The following is a 12,779-nucleotide window of genomic DNA, read 5'->3' on the forward strand; positions in this document are numbered from 1 at the left end:
TTGCCTAATATGTTTCTATACTGTAATCATGTTTACTATGATTTTGCTGTTATCCATTCAATTAGTTTAGAATTGTTACTATATACTTAATTTCCAACTTAATCTCATTTACTTTCTTTCTATAGATACCCTGGGATGTTTTTATTATATAAACTAGAGTAATCGCATTATGTAGTAAGTTTGTAAAATTTTGAGATGTTTTAAAGTTTGTAAAAGTTTATAACTTAATGTTAAAAAATCATAGAAGATGGAATTAATTATAAATTAAATTTAAAGCTGTTTTCATTACTTTAAGCTCAATATCTGTATTTTGTTTGCAATGTTTGCAGTGTTTATAATTATTTGAAAAGTTAGTTAATTAACAAAGATAATCCATTTTCAAAGTAAGAAATACAATCTTATTGATTAGATTTGTTTGAATTTTTTAAAATTTTTTTTAAAGTTTGTTTAAGTAATATATATATTTTGTTTGATTAAGAGCGGATAGAAGTGGTTTGGTCTTGGGATATCAACTCAAGTCCCCTTTGACGATGTATCGTTTTTACGCCCAAACCGGTGTTTGAATGCCAATGAGAGTCTTTACACAATGCTTGAGACTCACAATGGCATTCCGGTTAAGAGACTAATAAAATTGCTTTTTTTTTAAAAAACATAATAGAAAAATATCAAAATATCATAAAGTAGACAAATACATGTTTTCCATTTAATACATAGCAAAATATCAAAAAGCACTTATAATACATACCCAATGTATATAATTCTTTTTTTTTTTTGGCATATGTATGATTTTTCACCATTAATGTGAAATCATTGGTGATTTTAGATTGTAATTCTATCACGCCTCATTTGGTATAAAATGATAGGTTTCAACTTCTAAACTTGAATATTTGGTACAGTGATTGATGCATAATTTTGTGCTTAAAAATATGTTCAGATTCTTTTTTCTTTGAAAAAGAAAAAAGAAAAGAAGATAATCTATCTATCTTTAAATGAGAAAGTTAGCCATAATTTGATGATAAATCGTATATGTATATAAATCTCTATAGTATATATAAAAGTATGGATATTGAAAAACTTTGTCATTGAGGATAATAGATATTATTACTCATTATATTTTAAAATTATCATTTACCATTTTAAATAATTTTTAATGATTATAAATAATATTTACAATTGTATATATTAGTATAAGACAAGAATCGAAATTCAAATTAGGAAGTAAGTACAAATGCTAAATGGGATATAAAACAAATGCTAAATGGGATATAATCTAATCTTATTTCTAAATTATCATTTTAAATTTTAATAAAATTTATCTAATTTGGAAATAAGACTTTTAATTGCATTGAATTATTTACATTTTTTAAAAAAATCTTAATTATAATAATATTGAATAGTTTATAACTTAATATTACAAAATTTAAATTATTTATACTTCAAATTTTATACTTTAAAAATATTTATATTTACATATAATTATCATTTAAAAAATAAATAAAAACAAATATTCACTTGACAATAAATACTAATAAGTAATTAAATACACAAGTGTAGAACTTTTGAATAAAAAAGGATGACTTTAATTAAACAGAGTTTTAATCTACATTAAATTGCTTTCATTGGAGATTCACTTTGAAGTTAAAATTGGTGAGTGTACATTAAGTTTGAATTGATATTATAGATACCTCATGTCTAGGGTTTCTTTTAAACATCATTAACCTTTGTAGTTTTCAATTTATTACATTTTTTAAAGGAAAATTTTTTCTATTATTTCATACATTTTGAATTCTTTTATTTTGAATTTTCAAATTGGGCTTGGAGTTCAAGTGTCTAATTGGGCTTTGGACTTAACCGTGATTAATTAGAATAGGCCCAAGTTTTTAATTGGGCTTAGGGTAAAATATGTTAATTGCTTTTGATCTTGATGGGCTAAATAAATCTTCATCTTACGCTAGTCGGCTAGATAGTTCAAATTGCATTAAAATATAAAAATATTAAAATATAAAAAATCATCATATTTTAAAAAAATTGAAATATATCTTTATATTTTTATTATATACAATCAGTGTCTTATACTTTAATTTATAATAAAACAACATTGTATGATTCAATTATTTAATAATAAAAATAATTATGTCTAACAATTGAAATGAATGGGTGATAGAATGTTGTGTGTATGTATATAATATGTCAGCGTTACGTGACTTATAAAGACAAGTGACATTTTAATTAATAATAATAAATAAACTTTATATAGAGATTTAATTAAATATAATAAAAATTAAAATTTTATTTATTTAACTTTATATTTTACTTTGTTTAATTCCTTTTTAATCAATAATACAGGTTTAATTCCAAGCTTTAAACTGAGTTAAGACCTTTTCCTAAATTCATTTTCTCCTCCTCTCTCTTATAACTTTAAAGGGTTTAATATATTTTTATGACTTATTAATTCTCCCTTCAAACATACACGTAGTAGGTGACAAAAGGCCATAACATACAAACAATTTGGGCTTTAATTATTATTATTATATGATTTTAAGAGTCTTACCAAATGATTGAATGTCGACCATATCTTCCCGATCCTTGTGCTCCCCTCTCAACTCTTCCTAATTCTCCTTTATATTATATCAAGGGACGGGATTCTCTTCTAAGATTTTATTCTCTCTTATTTTAAGCCAAGTTTTTTTTTAAAAAAAATTTCTTTAAATATATAAAGGTCGTTGGTGGCCGGCAAATAAACAGAAAAACCGATCCTTATACAATGTTCTTAAGCAAAAGAAACTAGATTCCCGGGGTTAAATTTTTCTAAAATAGTATATTTGCATATAATTTTTTATCGGAGTATTATTTTATACACTATTTGTATATGTTTTTAAACTTCGCAAAAGGTAAATAGAATACCGTCAGGTATCCTTTTAATTATCATATCAATTTATTAATCCTTTGAAATATGCTTTAATAGAATATGTGATAACCTTTTTAAATCCGTCAATGGAATTCAAAACTCTACCAATAATGTATTTGGATAATTTTTCTTTCTTATTAGGTAACCTATAAGAAAGCAGTAGTGTTGAACTTTACCTCTACATATAATGTTGTTTATATTTAGGAGGAAGATTTACATAAGAGGCAAATTTGATCCATAAAATCTTATCCTTTTTATATACATATATATACACTTGAATCTCACTCCTTTCTATCCTGAATTAGGACTCAAAATGTTCCAAATTGTTAGAATTTGAGTTATTTAAAAACCGATTATTACTATGTATCTAAACATTTGTTTCAATAATTAATGTATATATTCATATGAAATAAGATTTAAATTTTTTTTCTCTCAAATAATAAAGATAATGTTCATTCTGCTTAATCTAAATCATCCCCAAAGGCTAAAACCATGCATGTTAAGCATAAAAATGTTGTTAATAGACATAGATTAAACAAAAAAGCTTTTTACAGGTCAATTCAATTACAAATTAACAGTCATTTTTAAGTAATGCTTAAAGTCCAAATGCCGATCAAGTAGAGAATCTAATGTATAACATCTTAAAATCAACATATTTTTTCCCCAATCAAACTATCAATCATTAGCAGCCCCCTCTTTGCTTCAAATCCAATTATAGTCACGAGACAATTCAAAAAAAAAATATTGACTCACCACCCCAATTTTTCTTTCATTGTCGTCACGAGACTTAGAAACTAAGGGGAAAGTCAATACGGTAGACGTCAAGGAATAAACTCTGATATGATGGGACGAACTAAGCTTTTTTTTTTTTGAAGATAATTAACAGGCTGCACATGGTTATCAATTAATTTGATCAATTACTTTTCTTTTGTCGGCCATGATTTTTCTAGATAAAAACAATATTCACGGCCCTTCTAAGCCCGGTAATCACGCGAACAAGTCATCAAGGATTTTGGAATTTCTCTCTTAAGGTTTTCTTTTCTTTTTCCATGGCTATTCCTAGGCGTGGTAGCTTTTTGGTTCAACGATATTCTGGTGCAAATAATTATGGGTACCATTTAAATCCAATGCCAGCCTGTGTTGAAGTCATGTCTCCACTTTGGGTAAATTGCAGTCATGATCAAATTAGACAATCATATAATCTTTAAGTCGAAAAAGAAATTTGATTATTCTCTATATCCTTGAAATTGTGAATCTTGTTTCAAGCATGTCATAATTCTACTCGTTCACATATATAAGTTCGGATTATGAATTGTGAATCTCGTGCATCTAGTTTATTAGAAGTATATATGATTAAAAATTATTAACGTGAAAAATAATGAAAGAAAACCAGGGTTTGTGCGTACCCCGAATTCTGATTCTATGGACTTATTCTTAATAATAACTTCTAATTGACTCTATTCTTTATTTTTTAGAATCTTAAACATTAAGAATCTATTTAATTTGTAAAATGTTTGAAAGAAAGAATATTTGAATTATAAGACTAAAAAATAAATTGAAAGAGAATTTAAAAATATGATTTATCGATCTCAAATTTGAGTGATAAGAGATGAAATTTATATCCTATTGCGTAACTTTAAATTCAATGTGTCTTCCTATTATCAATAACATAAAAAATAAATCATTTATCATTTTCGAACAAATTCCTAGAGTTGTCCAATGTCCATGGATCGAGCTCTTTGCCAAAGCTTGCAAGCTCGAATAGATTTAGGTAGCATTGGGCAATAATTTCAAAGATCAATCCCAACTTATCTCGGGTTATTTAATAAATAATAGTGTCTTATGTATAAATTACTAATATAAAAATAATTAAAATTTGCAGTCACAGGTAAGCATGGGCAAACTGTTCAGGCCCAACTTGAATCCATGCACCGAGGAGGTAAAGACCAATCTATAGATCAAACATCTCTAATTTTCTTCCAAGTATTTACTACAGAAGATGATGAATAGAAGCAAATCTACCAGCCCTTTTTCCAGTTTGTTGGCTTTGGATGAGAATCATCAAATGCCACAAAGTTCAAGTTTGGAGGGTTCGTAAGAACGGAGAGGAGAGGAGAGAGAATGAATTTTAGAAGTTCATAACTCTCATGAGGTATAGAGAAGGTATAATGCTCTATTCAAGAAAATTTAAATAAATTTTTATTTTTTATTGTGTTCAATCAAGTTTTTATATTTTTATTTTGAATCAAATAAGTCATTATAATTAACAGTTAACTAATTGTCATTAATCAAAATATCATTTTATCATTTAATATTCACATGGTAATGACATAACACTGATATAAAAGATGAAAAATACAATATGATCATATTATTATACTATATCAACATGTCATGTTATTATTTATTATGACACGTCAACGCTACATGATATAAAATGATAAGTAACATTTTTATTAAGTCAACTATTAGTTATAAAGACATATTTAACTTAAAATAAAAATATAAAAACTTATTTGTTTTAAAATAAAAATATAAAAACTTATTTATTTCAAAATAAAAGTACAAAGACTTAATTAATACAATAAAAATATAAAGGTTTACTAAAAATTTTTTACATAATTTAAAGATTTTTTTTGATGTTATGCCTAAAAAGAACGGTACAGCGGTGTAAATTTTCCTTCTCTTTTCTTGTTTCTTTCCTACTAAATGAGTGAAGACAGTTTTTTCTTTCACTGTTGCTTTCACTCACCTAATTTTCTTCCCTTGCCTCCTTTCAAAAACACAGAAAAAATCTTCCCTTGCCCTGTTATCAAAGACATTGTTAGTGAAAGTTACTTAATACAGTAGTAATTGAACGAGTCGGTTGGGTTCTAGTTAGGTCATTCAAGGTATTGGAGTTTTCTTTTTTGAGTAGGGTTGAATATGTTATTTCATTGGGTTCAAATTATATTGACTTTGAATTGTTGACTTTTTGAATAAATTCAAGTTGAATTTAAGCAGAATTTGCCATGTTTATGCTGCGTACTCTAGTATCTAATTTATCATAATAGTCAAATTTGATCACAATTATAATGTCAAAACAAGATATAATTGCGATTAAACATCTTGATTAAACATGTAAGGTATTGATATTTCATGCTTTCAATTCTAATACTAAATAGGTCTTTACTACTATTTGTATCAAATAGATTGAACGTGGTCGGTTAATTATTTATCTACAGTCTCAACTTAAAAATTAAGGTTTACCTAATTCTAAAATCGTTATAGTAATTTAAAGAAATAAATAAAATATCAATTTCCGAGAACTTGTTTCGAATCAAGTAAGCACGAACCCATCAATCCACTCCTTTGACCAAAATGAGATCTTACTTCCATTTCTTAATCCAAAATCAAACGCTACACTGGTTTGAAGGAAGAATTTGTTGTTACTCAATAAATAGCTAATAATGCCTTTACACACTCATTTATTCGAACTTCCTTCAAGAAATCTTGAATTTTTTTCTTTTGAAAGAAAAATCTTTTATATTTTAATTATTCGAGAAAAACAAAATCTCATTACATCTTACATCAATAAATCTCTAATATCTATAGGCAGACTATTAAACTTAATTTGTTCATTGATTCCCTAGTTTAGCTATATATTGTAAATGCCAAAACTAACAATTGGCTGTATATAAACCCCAACAGAATACTTCTAACTCATGTGGACTTGAAAAGCAGGTGCCACTCCTGCACAATTATTCTCGAAAAGAGGGTTGAGCTAATTATTAATTTTTTCTAATCATTCACAGCTATTGGATCAATGCTTAATCAGTACTCCCCAATTTATTCAACTTATTTTTTTGAGGAATTAATGAATTATTTTCTAGTTTGACATGACCCCATTCAAAATTTTTGTTTAATGGATTGAATATGAAAAGGGTTCACACGTGCTAATTAATAATAGTGGAGTAAAAGCAATGCAATATTGTAGTAGTCTTTAATCAAACAGTTTGGTTTTAGATTAGTCACTTTTTTTGGCAATGGAGATAATAATCAGATAAAAGGATACAACGATACGACAATAAATCATAATGACCCGCTAGTACCAACATGTGGACATGTTTTGCTTCAGATGATTTTTCCTGAATTACAGGTTAAGGATGGATTCATCCTCAAAAACCAAGAAATTCCATAGGGGCCTACAGTAACAGTATGTTTGGAGGGAAAGAAAACAAAGAGGGAAACTAACAAAGGGAGAAATAGGGAAAACTATTATTTGCATAAAGTTTTTGGCACGAAGAAAACAAATTAATAATATGATAAATTGAATAAATCAGTTTAATGGAAAAATAATGATTTATGAATGAGAAATATGCAAATTGCTTGGTTAGCTTCTTTTGTATCAAACTGGATTTCAATTCTTATTTTTGGGTTATTGTTCTTATATATGGTGAATACAGTTTTTAAATTCTATAAATAAGATTAGAGGATAGTTACCCGTCTCATTAAAATTATATCTAAATTTTTTTAAAAAAAATTAATATAATAATTCAATAGATGTATGAGAACATTCTAACCTTGTTAGTGTAGTTTTTAAATTGATTTATACAAAATATATTAATCTTATATTTTTTATGCTTCTTTGTTTCCTTTTCCTGCTAAGAACAGTGCACATGTAGAAAAGGAGGTCTTTCAGTCTATTTACAGGTGCTATTACCACGTAAGAGTTGAGTTAGACTTTTGATCTACCACTTCACAATCCAAATCACATCATTAGCGGTTGTTAACAATTTGATTGATAACCTAATCCATTTAAAGCCAATGGTTCAGAAGAATTTTCTCTTTGATTGGACACTAACTGTTTGTATTATTAAGCTAATAATCCAAACCATGCTATAGCAACAACTTTCTTTTTATCAGATTGGGTGTGGCACATCCGTAGCTATCGTATAATTCATGATGCCGACTTCAATTTTTTCATGCACGGAATATATCCATAGAGTTAAAACTGCATCTGCACTTGGAACATTGATATTTGAATTCATTATTCATCGAGTTCTGTTTAGATTAAATATTATGAAGATGTTAATCCAATCATACAGTTTCTGGCCATGTGCAGAAAAGAAGTTCATATTATCCTTAACGCTTCAGCAGATTACAGCTCAATCTTTATCTTTTTAATGTTCAAAACAATATTTTCATTTTTTTTTGTGGGAATATGAATTGTATGTGCATGAACATTCTTTCCAAAAAGAGTATGTAAACAAAATTTACGGGAGGAAAGATGTGTCTCTTTCTTCAGGAAAATATTTGTCTGTGCTTTTCTTCCATATCCCAATTCATGCGGGTTCTTTAGTCTTCACACTTTGTACATGTATGCTAATTTTAAGGAAAGTTGGCTAAAGTCTTCTCCAACATTGATGAAGTCTGAATTTTGCATGACAAGTGATTAAACAGTAATCATATAAAATTATGGATCAAGTCAATAATTCGATTCAGAGTAAAAATTAATCATTAAGGGGTAACGCTTGCCACTCGTCATCACCTTCAGTCTATCTCTACTCCCTAGAGATATATGATAAATCACTAGGCCAATCTTTGATTTGAGAGTTTGTTCTCTCTTTCCTTTGGATAATTTAGTGAAAGATTTTGAATATAAACCGAGTTGAACACCTTTCAATTGTAAGCTTAAGCCACCTAGGGTTAGGAAAGAGAAAGATATCTTAGTGTGAGATTTCTTTTTTGACAAATGGCTACTCTGTCACTTATAATACTTGTCACGTATTTATTTTTTTCTTTTTTCATTTTGCTCAAGTTCTTCAAATTTTTAATCAAAGAACGTGACCTATAAAGGCATTATCCAAGTTGACATATTCCTTAATTATGCCTTACAATATAGCGACAAACAAAGCTTTAAAAGTAAATAGGTCTTTCTTTATGTAACACCAACTTTTGAAATTCTTGCATTTTCTATATAAATCATTAACGCTTTTTAGAATAAAAAGAAAACAAAAAATTAAAGTACTTCAAACTAATTAATTGCAGCAAGATAAATTCAAAGAATTACAGTTCAGGGCATAATGGGAACATCTCAATAATCTTTGAACTATAAATCATTCATTGATTTGTACGGGAAATAAAATTACAATTATCAGAAAGGAGACTTTATAAGATAATTCATCTAGAAGAATGTGATAGATTAAATCGTCAACCAGAAGAATAAATGGGGGGTGTTTTAGCTGAATGTCCTTAACAACTCTGGGTTCTCTTCTGTGCTTCACCTGCCTTTAATGCTTGTGCACATGGAGGGGTCTTCCATTGCAGCCCTTTCTGAATAATTTAAATGAATGGCCTGCAAGAGGTTGGATATTAAATAATATATTTAAACATTTGTCTTTGTTATTTTAGTTATTTATTTAATTTGCTTTGAGGGTACAAGGAACTTACATCCTTTGGGTTTTGGTTGTGAATCTGATTCTCACCGGAATAATGTACCAAATCATAGTTAAATTATTGAAACATATACATTAGAATATAGTCCACAGACTAAGCTGTATGCAATATTTATGATGGTCAGCTGGTTTCTTTAATATGTTGAAAACAGCCTCCACGTATATAATTTAATTAGGTACTTTCAAAAAGTTATCACAATGTACTCTTTCACTCCATTCATTTGTTGCAGCACTTGTTGTATAATGTCAAAATTAAACTTATTTTTTTCTCTTCATTTACTGCCTTATATTGAAAGGTTTGAACATCAATTTTGCCCTACATTTCTTTGCTGCCAAGTGTCCATTAATTATTTATTTTTGATGTGAATCTATTTAACCAGGAATTATTTGTTAATTTGGACTGATCTGCCTCTCCACCACCATGAGTAGATGACACAGCAAGGACTTAAGAACTATCGTTGCGTCACAAGCAGGACCAGTACCAGTTCTTTTCGGTGTGATAAACAAGTAATTGGTCATATGTTTGATTAATTATAATTACCTTTCCATTTTCAAAGTCTTTTCCTTTTGCTTTTGAAAATTGAACCCAAAAGCTTTTACTATGGGGGAACTTCCATTTATTATGAGCGTAAAGGATCTCTCCACAAAGTCGTCCCTAATTATTAAGAGAACTTATAGTTAATTTAATTTGCATTTATTATCCGAATTGTGTCCGACTAAATATATAATTACAATATAACTCGTAAATAATCAAATGTAAATGATCATTATTGTTTTTTTATCTACTCAAACACGATATAATAAATATCGCTTGTCAACTATTAAGGGTCAAGTCTTTGTCCCCTATTGAGAATTGAAATTACATTATCCTCATTAAAGGTCAAGTCTGTTTTTTGTTAAGAACTGAAATTCAGAATGACTATTTTTTTATTTGACCAGAAAATTTAGAATGACTTGAAGAACATGCATATTTGGAGTTCCATATGCTAGTATAATTTATGAGTATCCATTTTGAATACCCTTTTTGACTTATGGTTAATGTCAGGTTGAAATATTGTGCATGATTTTTGGAGAAAATTCAGATTGAGTAGAATGACTTGCAAGTAAGCTTCCATATCATAGATCACATGCAGCAAACTAATTTAGTGCAATTTCTGCAGACGTGCTCTAGAACAATATATACATCCAGGTTTTAGGTTGGACCCAGAATTTGGAAAATTACCCATTGATCATCAAACTTTTCCACTTGTTACTTAGGTCTCTCCTTCATCTATTGCTTTAAGAAGATTCACACTTGTTATTATCGACCCATTAAAGGAAATACTGTTGCTAACAAATGAAAATGAGATTCACATGCTTGACTGAGGAATTTTTTTTCTTACTTTCTCATGTGAATATACAAATAAGGATCAAGACTTCATAGTAAAATATAGTGATGATGAAGAGAAAAGATAGGATGCTGCTCACACTATAATCAAACATATACATATTGACAGAAACTTTTTCTTTATACAATGATCTGACAGGTACTTGCTAGCTACATGGAAGAACATGAGAGAGAGGGAGTTGGTGGAAGAGGAAGAGAGAGAGAGAGAGAGAGAGAGAGATTAATAATATAATGTTGAGTATCAACCAAGATAGTTAACTAACGTGGACAAAGGAACTAAACACAGCCCTCTTTTCTTTAACTCTGTACAATTGTTCTTCCCATGATCAAAATTCGTTTTGCTTTCTTTCTCATTCTGTATCTCTGAATAATTCTCTGAAGCAGTTTCCTTCCCCTATAATAAAATCACCGAGTAGCCATGTTAATTCAACTCTTTTAGGTCAACCTTCAAACAAAAGAACCAGTCTGAAATATAATTTCAATATAATAAGTATCTATTATCAGCATCATCTCAGAATGATAGAGTTTACCAGAGAACTATGGATTTGATCTTCTCTTTTTCTGAGATTCATATCATTCGATTTCATCAAATCACTAACCTATTAAGAATCGAAAAAAATAAACAAAAGAAAAAAGCCAATCAAATTAAGAAGAAGATACAAAGAAAGAAATAAGTCTTGGTATTTTACCTTGGGACTGTTGACAGGAGAACTAGCAGTATCCTCCAGGGAATCATCCTCGTCACAAATTTCTTTGGTTCTTGTTTTCTTGAAACGTAATTTCTTGGGAAGAATCTTCGGGGAGCTGTCGGCACAGGACGAAGAGCAGGCAAAAAGATGATGGTTATTGTGGGATGTTTTCCATGCAGCGCCGGTTGTTGCAGCATCGGAGATCAAGGAAGAGCTACGACCAAAACTAGAACAGTAACTATTTTGCTGATCATCGTTTGAGAAATCTTCAAAGTAAGCAGTCCAGCCACTCTCTTCCTCACCTGTTGTTCCTTTGGAAGCAACAGATTTGTGTAAAGATGAATTCAGAGAGTAATCCTCCATCAATCTAACAAGAAAGAAAACCAAAATTCTATCACCTAAAGAGAAAAGAGAGACTAGATTTCCTTTTAGCAGAAAGAAGTCGAGAGGGTCATAATAATGAGGGATTTATAACAGGGAAAAAAAAGAAGGAAAAGATTATAAAATAATACAGAAAAGGGAACCCATAATGTAGAATCTTGGTGTGGCCAAGTGGGCCAAGGGGAGTTGAGGAAGTTAAAAGCAGCAGTTGCAACAGAAAACCAAGGCCTGAGAAAGAGAGAGAGAGAGAGAGAGAGGACGTGACCAAAAAGGAAAAACAAAAAGATGAAAGAGGAAAAAGGGGTTGACCTTTGTGGTTCACATTGGCACTCAAACATTGGCAGCCATTTTCTTTGTTAGGACTTACCTTTCAACCAAAAACAATTAATGAGTCAATTGAAATGAAATCCCATAAAGAAACAGACTCGATATGAACAAATTCAATGTTAGGTTCATTAGGCATAATAATACTTTCAAGTTGGCTTTTAACATCAGCGAAAAAGAATTGAAGAAAGCGCCACGTTAAGGGTTAGTGGATATCCTTGCTTTTTATCTTCCCTTTCATTAGATCATTAGGCAACTCTACCCCATGATAATCTGCATAATCCCTGCTACTCTGTTGCTGCAGAATGTTCCACCCAGCTTTTCCAACTTATTTTGTGGGTCCTGCAAACATTTTGGTCTAAGATAAATGGTAATAAATCATGGATTGCACCACACCCGTCCAATTTACAGTTACATCCAAGAGAGCAAATCCATTAAAAGAAAAATTACAAGTAATTAATGCTATTTTCTTGGAAATTTTCATTATTTGATTATTTTTCACAAATGATACGGGATAATAAATAATTTGTGAATAATCAAATAATCTAATTATTAGATATTTTACTACATATTTCGGAGAACTTATTAAGTCTGGAAAAGGTAATTTCTCTGCAAATTTAGTAAAGTAACCTACAAAAGCCTAGATGGGAACC

General features: G+C 29.2%; 1 protein-coding gene across 1 annotated transcript; it reads right to left on the bottom strand.

The window, feature by feature from the left end:
• Nucleotides 10,785–12,031, bottom strand: LOC18610082. The gene is made up of 3 exons (XM_018115094.1): nucleotides 11,422–12,031; nucleotides 11,263–11,331; nucleotides 10,785–11,126 (listed from the first exon to the last, which is right to left on the bottom strand). The coding sequence occupies exons 1-3, from the start codon at nucleotides 11,782–11,784 to the stop codon at nucleotides 10,974–10,976; spliced, it is 585 nt and encodes a 194-aa protein (XP_017970583.1). The 5' UTR covers nucleotides 11,785–12,031; the 3' UTR covers nucleotides 10,785–10,973.

The sequence above is a fragment of the Theobroma cacao genome, chromosome 2, assembly GCF_000208745.1.
Source record: "Theobroma cacao cultivar B97-61/B2 chromosome 2, Criollo_cocoa_genome_V2, whole genome shotgun sequence".
NCBI classification, from domain to species: Eukaryota; Viridiplantae; Streptophyta; class Magnoliopsida; order Malvales; family Malvaceae; genus Theobroma; species Theobroma cacao.